The sequence below is a fragment of the Elephantulus edwardii genome, unplaced genomic scaffold, assembly GCF_000299155.1.
Source record: "Elephantulus edwardii isolate Elephantulus edwardi_28Jun2011 unplaced genomic scaffold, EleEdw1.0 scaffold00162, whole genome shotgun sequence".
Taxonomy (NCBI): Eukaryota; Metazoa; Chordata; class Mammalia; order Macroscelidea; family Macroscelididae; genus Elephantulus; species Elephantulus edwardii.
This window is the reverse complement of record NW_006399912.1, coordinates 2,551,295-2,569,561: the sequence shown is the minus strand read 5'-3', so window position 1 is coordinate 2,569,561 and position 18,267 is coordinate 2,551,295. Positions and strand designations below refer to the sequence as shown.

At 48.0% G+C, this 18,267-nt stretch overlaps 1 protein-coding gene across 1 annotated transcript in view; it reads right to left on the bottom strand.

Annotated features, from left to right (window-relative positions):
- USP7 (ubiquitin specific peptidase 7 (herpes virus-associated)) overlaps positions 1-18,261 on the bottom strand; it is a 61,254-nt gene extending 42,993 nt beyond the window's left edge. Inside the window, exon 1 of the mRNA XM_006895217.1 lies at positions 18,210-18,261. Within this exon, the coding sequence (XP_006895279.1) occupies positions 18,210-18,222 (13 nt within the window). The 5' untranslated portion in view covers positions 18,223-18,261. The remainder of the gene's footprint in view (positions 1-18,209) is intronic.
- Between the last annotated feature and the right edge of the window lie 6 nt (positions 18,262-18,267).

Sequence of the window (18,267 nt, the reverse complement as noted above, 5' to 3'; positions counted from 1 at the left end):
ATTGGAGAAGAGCACTGAATATCTCAAGGACTGCTCTAAAACACACACACACACACACACACACACACTTACCCCCCAAAAACCCTGAAAGGGTCTTTGAGACCATGCAGGCAGAGTACTCGATGGAAGCAAGGATGAGAAAGCTTTGCTTCACACACTTTGCACATGTTGCAAGAAGGGGCACAACTGTTCCTTGTAGAAGGATAATAATGCCTGGAAAGGTGGAAGGTCAAGCAAAGATGGGATGGACACAGCGTACAATGTACAGTGTACTCAGGGATGTCAGAGATGAGGAAGATGACCAGGGTTCAGATCTGCTGTACCGGGTCACTATCAGTCATACTTGACTCAATGGCATCTATGGTTACAATGACAATCTTTTTTGTTACATGTATTTTTACCACTAAAATTAAGGCGGGGAGTTCGATGAAAACTTTGGGGGAGTTGTCATTGTGAGGTAGAATTATTAACACACTTTGATAAAAAATACAAGGCTTGTAAAAGCATTAATGCGGTTTTAATACTTTATAATTGTTACCAACACTCCCATTGCTGCCAATTTAGACTCCAGGTTCCCTGAAGGGCAGAGCTGAACGGCCTTACTGGGTTTCCAACACCATCTTATTAGAAACAAGCTGCCACATCTTTCTACCAGCATACCTGAGCTGGCAGGTTCAAGGCACCAACTTTTTGGTAAAGCAGGTGGGTGCTTGGGTCCTTTAACTGATGCCACGTCAGGTAAAGAAAAACTGAAAGGCATTTAACATGCTCGCTAGTTCCAATCTGAAGGAAACAAAAACCACAAGCACACAGTGCACTTAGAAATCTGACTCAGAGGAAGACCCTCAAGGCAATGGACCATTAGTGACTTCAACAATGGGCTTGAGCACAGAGCAGAGATCACGAGGGTGGAGCGGGATGTTTCATTCTATTGTACTTGGGGACATTTATGAGGTGGAGGCTACACAACAGGAGGCTACACCTAACAAGGAGGTAAGAGGAAAAGTTGTAGGTGTGCAAGAAGCATCCCTGCTCTCTCTGATCTCAGCGTGCAAAGGAACACAGCACAATGCTGTTATTATGACACAGTGGCTAAGCCCAGGACACAAGAAGGTTCTGGCACCCTCACCTCCAAACCCCCTGAACATAAATCTAACCATCCCCTTTAAGGTCCACAGTAGGGACCAGGCCCTTTCCCTCTCTCCTCAATTTCCAGAAACCTCTCTGCCCACACACAGAGCGGCATCTACTATTTTGCCCTGCATCAATTATCTGTACACAAGACCAATCTATATCCTGGTAGTTTTCCCTAAGCAAAGTTACCTGATCCCTTCACCTCCCATTCCTGATGGCCAGGTTGTCAGCAAGCATGCACTATGAGGAAAGGAGATGCCTGGTGCTCCGTCACTCTGGTCATCCTGATCAAGGTAGACTCTCCTGTTGAGCAGACATCTATGAAAGCAGGGCCAGACCTCCATTCACAGGTTGTGTTTAGAACAGCATGTGCATCAGAACATTCACGACAGAACGTTTGTTCTTATCTGTGTTCACAAGCCATGTGATTATCAAAATATGGCTGGTGGGACAGTGGAACGAAACTTTTGTTTTAATTAGCCTAAATTTAACAGCCATATGTAGCTGTGGCTGCCATTCAGGACAGCACCAAGGGGCTTGGATGATTCACCTATAGACCAGGAGCCACATATAAGCAAACCATGTTTTAAACTTCACTTCATGGCTTTCTACAGATACTGCATCTCTTATAAACTGAAGACGTAAGACAGGCCCCTGGCACGTTTTCCCAGCCGCATGTGCTCATTTCATGCCTGTGTCACATGCTGCTAATTCTCTAAATGCGACGTGCACACTCCATAAATGACACGTGGTAGTGAAGACGGGACATGTATATGCATTGGGAGACCACGACATGCCTGAGTCCTGCTTTCTTGCAGTAGTTTGGAAGAGGAACCTGCAACATCTCCGAGCTGTGCTTGCAGACATTTTCAACTCTCAGGCAAAACTGCACCACCAGGTGTCCTCTCCCAGTCAACGTATCCAAAATCAAAGGCCAGTACTTGACCTCATCAAACTCGAAATTCAATTTTCAATAATGGCCTTTGGTTTCCAAAGGAAATAACAGACCATTAGAAGAAAAATGCAGTCCTCACTCTTTTTTGCCTGTGGCCTCTGAGGCGGTCAATAACTCCCAATTTTAGTATCATCTGAAGACTTTTCCCACGCTTGGCTGGAAATCATACATACATTCCATGGCTTTCAACTGACGGTGAGGCTGAGACCCCGGCCACATGAACCTGACTGACCAGAACGCCCAGGGGTTCTCTTTTGCCTAGGACACTCCCTGCCCCATGCTGTTTTCTGTCTAGCCACCTGCACGGTGCCCACCTCTGCTTTACCAGTGTGTTGTACTGTCTGTCTTGCTGTGATGCTGAGAGCTGTGCCACCAGCATTTCGAATACCAGCAGCGTCGCCCACGGTGGACGGAAAGGGTTTGGCTTTCAGACTAAGACAGAATAAGAAAAAAGACTTGTTGCTCTACTGCTGAAAATGAGCCCACGGAATCGCTGCGGATCCCAGCAGTATTGTCAGGTGTTAACAGTGGAGGGAGCTCTGGGGCTGTGGTCTGCAGACAGCTGCACTACTAAACCTCAGACCTTGCCTCTCTGGTGGTTCAAATACAACTAAGACTCTGAGTGAGAAAGATGGGCTATCTCTTCCTGTCAGCTATTGGGCAGTTATGGGTTTAGCACTGAAAATGAATCCACTAGATGGGACAGTACCAAAGGGCCTGGATTTTTCAGCTGGAGACAAGAAGCCAAACCCTGTTTTATCACACTTCATGGCTTTGTGTCTTTCACAAATTGAAGGTGTGTGTCAAGGCAGGCCATGCATCAAAATAGATATGCCTCAGGACCTGGCAATGTTTTTTGCTCTGTACTTCCCAGGCACAGACAATGGGGACACTTTGCTTGTATGTACTTTTTTCCAGACATCACCAGATCAACTGACTTATTTGAAGGTCTTCTATCAAACTACGGGCCATCGTATCCACATTTTATTCCCGTAGTATTCTGTGCACATCCTCACTCCCGAAAAGCTCCTGCGGCCAGAACCTGTGTTTTCCCTGGCAGAGGCTTGTGTGGAGGGACGGCCACAGACATCCGCCTCACATTCCACCGGTGCACTGTGCACATGCCTCTTATGCAACGTGCGAGGGGACGAGAAGGAAATCATCAACATGCAAGTCTCGGCTTGCGTACGGGCAAGACCTCAGACTGTATTTTTTACGTTTCCTTTAAAAAACAGGACAAAACACACCAAAAACTTTTATGTCCTGAGTCAAACTTTACTGAACAGACTGGTTTCCCGTTTTAAAGTTTTCTTCAATTAATGACTAGGGGTAAATTAAGGATTTCTCTATTTCAAAGTGTCATGGCTTTTTTTTTTTTACAGTTTTACTTTATTTTAAAAAGCCCAATTTAACAGTGCATATAATGCACATTTGAAATGGCACATAACATGCATGATAGTTGCATAATCACTTTAAAAGCTAAAAATGTATCTCAAAGTTGCCCATGTAGCAACCTACAAATGGACTACACATATGTTTTTTTGCTTTAACAAACAGTAATTGTATTAGTATTCATACTGTTGTTGTTGATTGCCGTCCAGTCGAGCACGACCCACAGTGACCCTATGAACAAAAGGTCCGGAGCCCTTCTACAACTATCTTCGTTTCTCCTAGCTTATAGGGTTTCCAGAGGCACGTGGTTTAGGAAGTGGATTCATACTATGTTTTATAAAATTGACTACAATTGTCAATGCCTTTTATCATAACATTTCATCAAACCCCCACTGCACCTTGCTTACTCCTTTACCCAAGCCAAGTGTTCACTAATCTCCGCTGCCCTGTCATTTCCCTCCTTTTGTATACTTACACATGGCACATTCCCAGTTGCTAATATCCAAGCTGCTAAATGCAGCTGCTATATTGTCCTTTTGCTGATTTTTCCCAGGTTGATCTACCCTTCTCCTGATTCTATTTCTTAAAAAAATTTTAATTTATACTGGTTTATTTACAAAGTCCATATACATTGTTTTTCACATCGGATCTTTCTCATTTCCTTCACTCCCCTCCTCTGCCCATCAAACTGTGCGCGACCCTATGATTAACCACCGCCCGCCTGTCTCACTCCTTGCTCCCACCTTCCTCCCCTTGAATCCTCATACTTGTTCTACCATGGTCTGACACAGTATATGTCCTCATGGGTCTCCTGATCCTTTACAGCGTGCACGTCTATCCATTCTATTTCTGCTCTCCTCATTCACCACTCCCACCTTCCTTACCCATCTATCTTAACAGTAGGGATCTTATTTCACTCGACATATCATCATCTGCACTCGCCCATGGTGGGTAATATTTTACAAATTCTTCATTGGTCTTTAATACTGGCACTATCCCACTGTGTGCTTATACCACAACTTCTCTTATCTGTTCATTTGTTGATGGGCCTTTGAACTTTTCTCATCTTCTTGCTATTGTGAATAATGCTGTGATAAACATAGGTGTATATATACATCGTATATTTTAAACCTCTCTGTCTGGGAAAGAAGTCTGATAAGGAAAGATTCAAACTATGCCACAAAAACAGTAAGTGCCATTCTGTGAGCTCAGTCAACGAGGCAAGGAGACCGGTCCGGAGTCGCCTCGTTTCTTTCCACCGCTGCCCAGTGAAGGAATCCTGATGTTCTGGTACCTCTGACCCACTTTTCCTTCCACCTTGTGAAAGCTGTTGGCTGAACAATGAAATGAGGCGATACAGGCCAAGATGAGGAGGAGGAGACAGGAGCCCAGCTGGGTCAGAGCCTCAGGACAGCGAGAGCTTCTTCAGTGGGCTGACCCCCCCAGAACTCTCCGCCCCTTCATCTGCTCACATGTAGCTAGAGAGGTATGCCGATGAGGTGATTCTAACACACCTGCTCCAAGAGCTGGACACTGACACATACACCCCCACACACAATGGGGTACTGGACCGCGGTGCACCTGTGCTGGCGCTCAGTCCACAAGACTCGGGCCTTTTCCAACTGTGCCCCCAAACCACACACAGCCCCAAAGACATTGGACGGTATGCTTTAGGGATGATTCATTTCAGCTCCAAGATCTTAACAAATTACTGAACATCTGATTCAACTCTCAAGCAGAAAGCGTTTAAGAAAGCGTTTACCTTTATGAACGTGCAGTACTTCACTGTGCACCTACCTCCTTAAGGCACTGAGTGCCACTTGTGGATGCCATGCGTGGCACTAGCTTATCCTGGCAGTGAGCTCTTTCTCTATTGACTGTATGTGGAAACAAACACAAAAAACATTCCCAAGGGAAAGGTGGTTCAGGGGTGCTTCTGTGAAAGAGGGACCCACTACTCTCAGCAGTGGTGTACCTCACTAAAGCCAGAAGCTGTGGGTTCAAGTCACATCTCTGGCCCTTGCCCGGGGTGATCAAAGACAAAAGATCTAACTTGCTGGATGCCTTGTTTTACTCTGCCATAAAACAGGGGTGATGGCAGGTTTATCTCAGAGAGCTGCAGGGAGGAGATAAAGCTAGTACGAGAAGTTCTATAGGGTGGCCATGGGTTGGGAGGTTGTTAACCGTAACTAAAAAATACATCAAATTCAGCTGCAAGTTTACGGGATAAGTTAGTTGCTGAAGTTAGCCTCTGATGAAGCACTTTGGGAAAATCACTCTGAGATCTCTTGCACTCTGTCAGCATGCCTCTTTGAGGCTGGTCTTGCATGAGTAACACAAACATGGAAGCCGTCTGGATACACATCACGCCCTTGATTGGCAGCGCTGCTGTCCACCCAACCAAGAAGGCAGCTCCTCAAACCCTTCAATGCTCATGCATGTGGCGTTCCTGCAAAGCCTGCACGCTGACTTGTAATTCGGGGTTTGCTCTTTCATGCAAAATTCTATTTCGTTACCAGGGTGGAACAACAAGAAGTTACAATGATTCTCAATGCTAATCACCGATGTGTATTTTCAACCAATGTGTGGTTTCTGCGATTCTACTTTTCCCCAACCTTGTTCTGAGGACAGCTGTGGAAGTGGAGGTTTATGTCTATGGAGCCTAAGTGTAAAAAAAGTAAGGTTTCTTCTCAAAATAACCTATCATCGATTACGCGAAACAAAGCTCAGAAGGAAGGAGGAAGGGGAGAAATGGCGCCCAGAAACCCAGGGAGGAAACAGGTAAAGAGCTGTCAGATTTAAGGAGATTGTAACCACTATCACAAAACAGTGTATATGATTCGCAAGTCACTGAAGAAAAAACGAATCTGGTTTGTAAACTTTCACCTAGACCTCAATAAAAACAGAAAGTTAAAACTGACCAGTTGGGGTTTGCATATTATATGTCTTCCCCAAGCACATAAAAGAACAACTTGCTTGTATTGTTTCTAGAAAGGAGCACTAGTAGGACCAAATGCTGCACTGCTGACCAACAGTTCAAATCCACCAGCTGCTCTGCAGGAGAAAGTCAGGCAGCCAGTCTCTTGTAAAGACTTACAGCCTCCGAAACCCAATGGAGGTTTGCTGTGAGCTGGAATCAACTCCATGCAAGTGGGTGTTTCGACAAAAATACTATCAGCAGATGGGGAGTTAAGCTGTAACAGCAGCCGTAGCAATGATGGATCTTTGGCCACAAACAATTTGAGTAAGTCTTATAGACAGTGAGGGAAATAAATCCCAAGTCTGTACTGCTTTTATTCATTTTACTTGTGCCTTTCTAAAGCATATTCATCTTTCTAACACCCAATCTGGTATTACAGCTACCAATGTCTTATAACCCAGGGGCAAGCCAGATCGGACAGATCAGTTGACGTGGACCAAAAGAGCTTTCTGGGCGTTCTCCACCTGCGCTGTCCAGTGCATGGCTAGTGAGCCCTTGAAACGTGGCTCGGGCCACCAAGGTATGGAATTGTTACTTTTCTTCCTTTCTAACTGAGTGACCACAGATGGCCAGAATTTACAGTGGTGGGAGGCACAGAATAAACACACTGTCATCAGCCCATTCTGATGCCCAATGACCCGGAAGGACAAGGTAGAACTGCCCGCGCCTCGCCCGCGCCTCATGGAGTTCCCAACACAGTCAGTCTTTAAAAAGGAGGCTGTTGCCACCTCCGCCTCCTCCTCCCACCTCCCACAGAGCAGCTGGCTGGTTCGAACTGCTGACCTTTGGGTTAGTTAGCAGTCAAGTGTTTGTTAACCACTGCACCACTGGGGTTGTGAACAGGAGAGGATCCCACCTAGCAGCAGGTGATTTTGGGGGGTATGGAGTACTGAAACAACTTTCTCATATAAACTAATGGGCCCAAAGGAATCTAGAGACATAAATCAATCCAAGTCCAGGTTCCATCAACCTGGAATAAGCAAAACACTACTGAAGACTAAAGTAGGAGGCCCCGCTCACTCAGAATTTACTTCCCAGCCATGTAGTCACAACAGCCTGGCGCAGGCACTATGAACATACGGACCAGTGCAGCCGAACCGAACTCAGAAGTCAATACATCCACTTGCAAACAAACAGATCTTCAACAAGGGGCCAAAAGGGAAGAGATAAATGGAGATGACAAAACTGACTGTGCACTCACAGAGAATGAAGCCAGACCCACTGCTCTCTTCACCTTGTATAAAAAAGTGGAGTGGACTTGGGCGGAGGGATTGTTTAACAATGAAAGAATTTTTCTTTTCAAAGAGAAGAAGGAACTGGAGGGGAGGGGTGGGCAGAGAGAAAAGTGCAACAATGAATGAATGGAAATCCAAAATCTCTGTAAATTTTCATTTCAATCAATAATAATAAAAAGGATTATAACAACAACAAAAAAAAGATCTCAAGGTAGTTCAAAACCTCTCTTAGACCTTAAACTTAGAAAGATGAGGGAAGGAAAAACAGGGTGAAATGGAGAAGGGCTAATTTACAGCATAGCCTATGAAATTAGCCAACCATTGGCAGAAGACAAACTAGACAACTGGCATCTAAACAAGAGCCAACAGACGGGGACATTTTTATAATATTACTTCTGACAAAAGGCTAATCTAGAGTACTGAGAATTCCTCAACAATAAAAAGAAAAACAACCCGATTTTAAAATGGGCAAAGGACACGAACCCTTCAAAGAAGATAAGGCTGCCGGTACGTACATAAGAGACAGATGACTGTGGTCACTAGTCACTAGTTGATGCTGACAGCTGGCGACCCTCCCACTGAGTACCTGGGGGATGTGACCACAGCCACACGGTTCGCACATGCTAAACCACACAGTTCGCACACGCTAGACCACATGGTTAGCAGCCTGACATGTTACCACTCTAGGCGACTGGGTCCCTTCAATTCAGCCACGGTGGTGGCGGTGGTGCACTATGGAATCAGAGGCATCTCACAGGGGGTTTCCAGAGGCTGTAATTCACACAGGAGGAGAATGCCCATCATTCTCTGGTTGATCAGCGCCTGCTTTGGAGATGGCACTGCAGCTCCTTACTAGGTCACTGGAGCCCCAGCAGCCATTAGGGATGCAAATCAAAATGAGATTATTAATGTACCCTAGCAATTACAGCAATAAAAACACAAAGAACAACAACAACAAACCCACAACAAAACCTCAAAGCAACAAATGCTGGCAAGAGTGTGCTGACTGGAACCTTTACATATTCCTTGTGAAATTAAAAACAGTACAACCACAGTACCAACCAGCCAGCACCAAACAACCCTCAAATACCAGGACTTTATGATCCAGCAATCTAACTACTAGATTTAGATCCTAAAGAAACAGGCCATGACATGAACAGACACACGCACATCCAAGCTCACTGCTGCACTCGCAAAAGCAAAAATGATAGAAACAAGCTCAGCACCTCTCATCAGATGAATGGATTAATCACACAAACTGAATAAGGATAAACCCCTGAAACCTCTCACAACATGTGTGAACTTGGAGGAATGGCACAAAGTTAGTCACAAGGGGACAAATATACGGGAGCACAATTATAAAGAGTCAAGGACACACAGAAAGAAACCTTCTTTGATGGTTATCCAGGACGGGAAAATAAACACTAAGTAGAGAGAAGACATGGACTAACTTGACTGAATAGCAAGGCAGGACACAGTAAGGGAGAGGTGGGCACAACACAACCAATAAGTCTGGGAGGCTGGCAAGAGTGAAAGGTCACAAACACAATTCCATACACAATCCTGTAATACTAAACGATTTACGAATAGATACACAGGTAGAGAGATGTAAGCTGAACAGGTGTGGGATGGCAGATTGGAGGACACTCGCGCACATACTTACATAGGTTTGTCCAAGTATATTTCTCTGTTGTGACTTAATATATCCAATCCAGGGAACACTCAACTCACTTATTCCTGTTGAGTTAAAATACACTTTCTGACCCTTCAGTGGGGTTTCAGAGGCTGTAAAACGGCTCGGGAAGAGATTACTTTCTCTCTGGAAGCAGCTGGTATGGTTTCACATCTCCTGTGTTAGCAGCACATCTCTCTATGCACTGCGCCACCACAGCTCCCTAGCCTAGGTACAGAGCAGGGTTTATGGGGCAGAGCAAGGCAAACTTCTTAGCCAAGGCCAAACCCTTTTAAGCAAATGAGTTACTGAGCCTGAGGGCTTAGGACCATACTCTGGGCCACAATTAAGTCAATTAGCATAACACAGTCTCTTAAAAAAGCTCTCCACCCAAGTGAATAGTGACTTTGGTATGGGTTGTTAAGTATTGTCAAGTGGCCTTGACTCAGAGTGACCCTATGGACACCAGACCAAAACCTTGACCTACCCCTTCTAGTAGCAATGAGGCTCTTAAAAATCTTGGCAGTGGCCGTCTAATATACAACTATTCATCTCTTCCCACTTAGAGCAAAGAAGAGTGGAGAAAATCAAGGTTCTGAGAACCACAGGAACCACAGTCCGGATCCGCTAGTCTGAGACCAGGAGCAGCTGGTGGTGAGTTATCACTGTCAACTGTTCCGACTGGGAACACACAAGCAGCTCTTGGAGTCAAAGAAGAACACAGGATAAAATTCAAAACCATCAAAACAGCCACACTTGCTCATCAGGCAGAGACTGGCTGAATCTCTGAGACCTGTGTGGCCCTTGAATACACATTACACCTGGTGCAGAACTCAACTTTGAGGGAGTTGTCAAACAACAGACAGGCCTACAAAGAGAACAACGAGGCCCGAGGTGAACACACTCCTCTGATCAACCATCAGACCAAAAGGGCAGCCTTTGCCCAAAACCAAGTTCAGGAGAGCAGGAAAGAGGCGAACTTGTAAAGAGAAGTGGGCAGGGTCCTGGTTACACTGAGGGAATTACAACCGGTGTTACAAAACAAAATGCATATGTAAGTGCTGAACAGGAAACTGTAAATTTTTCACCCAAATCATAATAAAGTATTTTAAAACAATTAACTGTTGGTAATTGTTGCTTGCTTGCTACTATTCCACCTTAACAAAAGGTTTCATAGGATTGCTCTACTTTCGGATAACGGATAATGGGGGAGAGACCTGTATATGCATCTCACTGGGGAAAAAAAGGAAAACAGCAGTAAAAATTTAGGAATATTTTTAACCACTTCACACACAGTTCACCTGATTGAACCATTTCTCCTTGAAGCTGAAAGAAACTAGAAGCAGCAAGAACTTCAAAGCCACCTGCTCTGTACTATCTGAGAAGCAGCCAGGCCGGGTAACTGCGTTAACATCTTAAGAAGAGTTACATGTGCTTGTTTGAAGGCAGCGATTGCACAGGGTCAATTAAGAGGCTTGAAGTATAATTTATTCCCCAAAGTCACATTGATGAAATGTGCCTGCAACTCTAGGTAAACGGTGAGAAAGACTTTTGATCAGGGGTCCTCGTGGCCCACACAGGCCAGGGCCAAGAGACTCTCTTGTCCCCCTTCTCAACCCTCTCAAAGTGCCAGGGGGAGAAGAGGACAGAAGTGGAGAGCCAAGAGAAGTACGGTGACCGACCACCTGAACACCCATGGTGAGCCACAATGCAGGTTTACCCCCCAATGAGCTCACAGAGTTCGTTCCAAAGCCAGCCCCAAGTTTAACAGCTTACTGGATAGTACTCTGGGGTCAGCTAGCATAGGACCCTGGCTTCCCAGTGAAGAGCTCAGAAAAATCCCATTAAGATGGTATGGATTCAGAATAGAGGAACACTCCTGTCATACAAGGAGCCCTCCCTGCTTTTAGACTGTCAGTAGCCCTGGGGTACAGCAACTTTCAAATTGATCTCTCCCCGCTCCTATCTCAGGCCTGGTCTTGTCATCTCTACCAAATGACTGGACGGACTATGCAAATAAGGGCTTGTGCCCTCCCCACTCCCAAGGTAATCACAATTAGTTTACCAACAATGGAAATAAGGTGCATGGTATCTTTGTAAGGGGAGGGGAGGGAATTATGCCAATAAACTGCATGGAAGCCCAACAGCAGGAATGATCACCTTTGCCATCCCTGGTAGGCTTAAAAACGAGCCATTTTACAGGTGGAAAAAAGGGGTATCCTCACTGCCACCAAGAAAGAGCCAAGGGTGAAACACATCACTGGGACCTGAGACTGTCCTATACTCAGGAGACAGAGATAGCTGCCTATCAGAGACATGTGGGATGGTGACACGTGGCAGCAGTGGAACCGAGGGGCCAACACAAGCCGGTGAGGTGGGCTTCCAGGCCTCAAACAAGGTGGTCCTGTAAAACCTGCCAGCGCATGATAGAGGCTAGCTAGCCCAAGGGCCCAGAGGCTGAGAGAGACAACTTGGGAGTGTTGCCACCAAAGTGACCAACTACTGAACCCAGCAGAATAGCAGAGTGCCACGGGAGGCACGGGTGGTACTGGACGTGGTAGAAAGGGGGGCGAGAAGAGGCATGCTTGACCTCTGTCTCTTAGGAACTGGCCCGGGGGTTGACGATGGTGACTCCCTTCTCCTCTTGAAACTAGAGCAGCCGAACATCCCTGACCCCTTTCTATTATAATTATTATTATTATTAATTTTAATGAAAGTTTACAGAGACTTTGGATTTCCATTCACTGTTGCACTTTTCTTACAGGCTCAAAGAGAATATAAGACCATCCCTTTGAGATGGATTTAAACACAACACTTGCTCCCGCCCCTCCCAAGGTGCAAACGTTTTCTAAGCCAGAGCTCCTTTCATTCAGATAAGGCGGCTTCTTGAAAGGGCACCTGGGCGCTTCTGTGAGCAGCTGTGAGCGCAGGGCCATGGTCACGCACCTCCAGGGCGGCTGCCCAGAACCCAGGGAGCTATAATGCCAGCAGTGTGCACACAGCAACATTACAGACACCGCCCCGTGCAGTCCTAGCCAGCCCCAGCTCTCCCCAGTGGCAAAGACGCTGCTTCACCACCTCCAGAGCCATCGTCCGAAACGTTTCCACAGAAGACTGCAGAAATGGCAAATAAAGCAACACGTGGAACCCCGAAAAGAGGAAACGGTGAGAACAACTTGTGTAGCAACTGTTGAATGGGAAGCTAAACTGCTATGTAAACCTTCACCAAAAAGGTAAACTTACTTATAAAAAAATAAATCAACAAAAACCAACAAACAGTATGGACCTAGGACTGTTCTGAATCCTGTCACACTTACAGGTCACTCGCACGTGAGCCCCTCTGTCCTTCTCTGCTGGCATTCTTGCTGTTCTCATCTTTAAGTTTTACAAGCCTCTATTCCTGCCTGGGTTCCAGCCAAAGGCACTTTTTCTCACTGCTCTCTAGTTCTGCTTCCAAACACATTTCCATTCCCAAGCATCAGACCTCTAAGTAGGTGTAGTTCATGTCCAAGCGGCTTTCAACACTCCTTAACCAACTCGGCAGAAAAATGGCACAACTGATGTGCTTGCCTACACCTGACACTGAACATCCAGCTTCCTCCAACTTTCCGAAGTTCAAATGGGCTCAGGAGGAGTTTCTGAAGCAGGTGACATAAAAATGTCACAGGCCAAGAAGTTCCTGGCCATAGCACTTGTTCTCCTGAGTAAAAGCGGGGATACACAGGCCACATATTCTTCCAGAAAGCCCAAACAAAAATAAACTTTCAAAATCCTCAAAAACCAAAACAAAACTCTTCAGTCATTTATGATTGGCTGTGGCCTCACTGGGAACACAAGCGGTCCCTAACAAAGGGATCCAAATCGGCCAGCTGAAGGAACTTACGTTAAAAGCCATAAAACTGAATTAGCAGCTATCAGAGCAATATTGTTTATGGCTCCGGTGTGTTCTTTCACACTGCTGCCACCTCTCCTGTTACTGCTGGGCCTCGAGTTCATTGAGAAAGTGTTTCCTCAACAAATGTCTCCCCCAAAAAATGGGTCCTCTCAACATGAATGGAGGGAGGAGAGCTCACAGGTGGTGACATATGGCTGCCCGGGGAGGCCACGCCTTGTGCCACAAAACCAACTGAGGGTGACCAGAAGGTTCTGGGGGAGAAGGCAACTGAATGAGGCTCCGAACCCCCCTCCTGTTCGGCTTCCAGGAGAAGTGCCACTGTGCACTCATAAAAGCCCAAGCTGTACCCTACACGGCAGGTGTGTGTGCCCATGGGGCATCCTGGGGACCCTAAGACCTGCAAAGGAAGGCAGGAACCCTGGTGCTTATAAGCAGGGTGGTGACAAGACAGTGCAGCCCTGTGGGCAGCTAAGTGTCATAGTTGTGTAGGGCCTGGGAAGGGTGGAAATGGAGCCCAGGAAGGTTACTGCAATAATCCCCACGTGAGGCAATGAGGGCTGAGATGAGGGCGGCAGCTAGAAAACCAGATGGGCTTGGTAACAGGGTGTGGGGATCCAGAGAGAGGAATTCAAAACTGACTCAGTGACCTGGCTTCCCAGTCACACCATTCCGAACGCCCAGCTTATCGTCGGATGTGCTAACACCAGCACAGGTAGGAGGACACGCTGGTCAGAGACGACTACGGCGTCAAGCCCATTTCAGCACCACGTCCACAGAGCAGCCAGCCGAGCCACCACCTGTGTTCTCCAAAATATCCAACCTTCAGCCTTAAGTATCTACTCAGCCAAGTCTAAACCTACGAAGTCGGGAGTGACAACTCACATTCGGATGGGATGACACTGAGACACCTCTGCCCAACACCAAAGGCTGTTGCCCTTCCCGAGCCACGGCTGCCATGCCACGCTGTTAGGTGCCACCTGTTCCAACTCTGAGTCACCCCATGTAAGAGAATCTTTATGGAAGCAGGTGGCCAGGTCTTTCTTACATCCACGCATCACCACCGTTGGCTCCACCTTCCAATCTCTTTGCTGCACAATCAGTGTTCCTTCTGCCTTGTCTTCCCAGAAGCCAAGTTAAGTCAGAGAACTGCCTCAGAGGGTTTCTAAGGCCACAGACTGCCACATCTGTCGTCTGCAGAACAGGTGATGGGTTTGAACTGCCAACCTTTTGGTTAGCAATGAAGCCTAATGAAGCTGGCGCCAGAAGTGCTCCTTGTCTCATCTTACCCTGTGTGTATCCTCAATGGCAAAGCTTTTCCTATTACAGCCTCACCTCCTACTGAACATTTCCCATGCTCCAGACTCCAGGCCTGGCACTTTATACCTACTTTGTAAAGGCAGCCTCACAACCACCTTGCAACAGACTTGAGGTACCCAGGGTTGAAGCCACCTGTCAGAGGGCACACTGCTCTGCAGTGATCAGGTCCAGCCCAAACCTGGGCCTGCCCCAAAGCCACCACCCCACCCCGTAAGTTTGAACTCTGTGACTGGTCCTCCCTTCCCAAAAATAACTTGATTTCAGAAAAAAAACCCAAGGAGTCAAGTATACACTTTGTGTCCTGTGAAAAGGCAACGTACATGTAACCAAATATGCCAGTTTCGTTTATTTGAGGGAGTCTGGTGCACGAGAACTCTTCACTCTGAAACTTCATCTACTCATATGAGTTTGGAAGAAAAAGAAATGTGTCACCATCACACCAATATAAAAGTCAGTGATAGGCTCTTCAGAAACCATGCGCTCCCAAACCAGCGTCCTGAGAGCAGAGGCACACGAGTTACTGCACATAAACTGTCCCCTATATACATTGGAGTGCTTACAAGGCCGAAGAGGCAGGCCTGGGAACAAACTGTGGGCACTTACAGGGATGTGAGCCTGTTAGGAGTGCTAACAGGGCAATGGTTATAGCACTCAGCTACGAACAAAAAGGCTGGTGGTTCAAATCCACTACTAGGCCCATGGAAGAAAACGACCTCGTCCTCTGCTCCCATAAAGATTATAATCCAGGAAACCCTTCAGGGTCACTGTAAAAATCAGCCAAGTGATACTCAACAACAGCCATTACAAGGTGGTCTCAGAGACACTTTGATTGCAGACCAGATTACCACCTTTCCTGGGGGCAAGTCACTCAGCAAAAGTCAAGAGCAAGGAAACAAAACATCCAGCTGTTTAACTCCCCTAACTTGATACCTGGCCTGGCGACTTCAGGCCTGTGAGGAGCTGAGGTTCTCACGCCAGCCGACGGCCAGCGTGCCCATCTCCTCCTTTCTTCAACCTTCAGGACTGGGGAGTTATTGTCACAGAAACTGTTCTCAGGTAGTGATTGTTGGGAACCAGCTCATAGCTGACCCTCCAGCAAGTTTTCAGAGGCAGTAAACTGCAAGAGAGGAAACTGCCCATCTTTCTCCAGTGGAGCAGCTGGTGGATCTGAACCACCTGCCTACGGGTTAGCAGTGCAACTCTTTATCCATCCACTAGAGCACCAGAGTTCCCTAACCCCAACGTGGGGGGGGGGGGCAGAAACACTGATCTAATGGCAAGAGGGGGCCCACACCAACCACCTGGCCCAGGAGAAGCAGACAGGACCAGCTCTCCCTTGTCAAGTCGACCAGAACCCCCACGGCTTCTAGCAGCATCAAGGCAGACACCAAGCAGGTGCAAGCGTCGGGCAATAACCTGGATCCCACGCACAGCGTAGCTGAGGGAGCCAACTCTTGCTGTCTCCCTCCCCCTGGCTTTCTAACAAGAGGCTTCGTTTATTCCTCTGACCCTAAACTGTATTAAGGCTACTTAGCCCCACCTCCAAGGTTGATAAGACATTGACAGGCAGCTTTTTAAAGCTCACACCTGTCGCTGCTCACCAGGTACCACTTATCTACAATCAGCAGCAGCTCTTCAGACAGGGGGCTTTCTGCGGGATTCGGGACAAAGGCCTGCTCAGAAGCAGCAAGCTGCTTATGTTTAAGGAATCAGCATTACTAACTTTAAAACCTTTGCCATTGCGGTCAAGTATTGGAGACCCATTTCTTCTCCCAATGCAAACCCTAACAGGCAAACAGAGCTTCCCGAAGGGGGAAAAAAAAAAAGACAGCAGTCCTGAAAACAGGAGGATTTGGGATGACGGGGAAGGATGAGAGAAAAGTTTTTCCATCACTCGGGGTGCTTCAAGAAGCCCTGGGAAATGTCCCAGCACTTATTTCTGCAATGATGCCATGTTTACTCCATCTCACTGCTGTGGTCAGTTGCCCTCAATTCCACCTCATGACAACCTAGGTGTGCAGAACACAGCTGGACACCTAGGGGTTTTCAGGCTGTGACCTTTCAGCCACAGACCGCCAGGCCTGTCTTCCGAGGCACTTCTGGGTATGTTTGGGCTGCCAGCCTTTAAGACAATTAACCAACTGCAGGCCTAACTCTCTCCCAAGGGTCCTCAAACACTTTTAACATACAGGTGGAATCAATCCAGTCAAAAAGTTCTTAATGGTACTATTTTTAGATGTGTCTTAGAGTATGACATAAAAGACAGACAAAAGTCCTCCCGCTCCTTGGTTTAATGGCACAGGCTCGGAGAAGTCACTGCTTTGCCACTGCCAAGTGTAAAAAAGACTCCCTGGTCCCTGGCCGGGCCTCTGCTCTCCTGTTCCCTATTGTTGCCATCGCTAAGTACCAGCTTCTGCGGGCATCTCAGCCACTTGGCCTTGTGCACTCTGGCAAGCCACGCTTCTTGGGAACACCCAATTAGCCTGAGCGAGTTAATCACAGAGCAGAGCCAGTCTTGGAAAGGGTTCTCACTAAGCAGGGTGCAGCACCGCACCCTGGCAGCCAACCCCAAAAGGCACACACCACTCAACTCACTCTCCGCTTAGAGGCTCCATTCATTCATGCACCCCAAGACCCAGTGTGAAATGCGAAACTCCAGCAATACAATGCCCAGTGTGTGTTCAGGTGTGTCCACCAGAGTCCTTCCGCTGCTCTGCCTCCAACTCATGTCAGGCAAGCATTCTTTGAGCTGACAGTACTTTCCGCCATGAGAAATTAAAAGATGTCTTCCACTGACCAATTCTGCTGGGAATGATTTCAACTCCGGGACCCATCTGTTCTCGAGAGCCCCTTTACCCGAAACCTTCCCAAGGTGAGACTTCCAAGTCTCAAAGTACCCTTGGCAAATTTCTGGCGTCCGGGCAGCAAATGAAGTTTTACCCTTAGGGCTCAGGAGCGGTGTGAATGTAGTGAGCTGAGTGGCGGGCCTTTCTCCTCTTTTCAAACACACACCTGGCCAGATGCTGACCACAGAGAGGGGTCGGGTACCAAACTCCACGGTGGGGGGACAGCCGAGGGGGCACTAACAGACGCGGGGCGCCGGAACTCCCTGCCAGCCACCAGGCTGAGGACATCTGCCTTCTGTGCAGATGTTACAAAACTGAGCTCAGCGCGAGCAAGTGTGGTGATCAAAGTGGTTGGGGGGCAGCGCCCCGGAGCAGGTGTGAGCGAGCCGCCGAGTCCTCGGAGGTCTAGAGTTTCCCCAGCCTTCTGGGCAGAAGCAGGCCGGAGGAGCCCCCGGGCCGCCGAGTTAAGGGGACGGGTCCCGGGAGCCCGGGGCCGGGGCTGGGCAGCCCGGCGACGGCCAGGAACCAGGAGCCGCCTTCCCCCCACCCCCCACCCCGGCCGCGGGGCGCCCTCGTTCCCGGCCCCGGCGGCCCTCGCGGCGGCCCGGGCTCCGGCGCTTTGTGCCCGGGGAGGACGAGCCGCGGCTCGGACAATGCGGCCCGGGGCCGGCATGACGGTGCAGCCTCGGCCGGGAGGCCAGGCCGAGGCCCCACGGCGTCCCGGCCTGCTTAAAGATGGCGAGCCCCTCGCGTGGCCCGGCGCCCCCGGCCCGCGGGCCTCACCTTCCATCTCCATGTCCTCGGGCTCGCTCAGCTGCTGCTCGCCCGCCTTCTGCTGCTG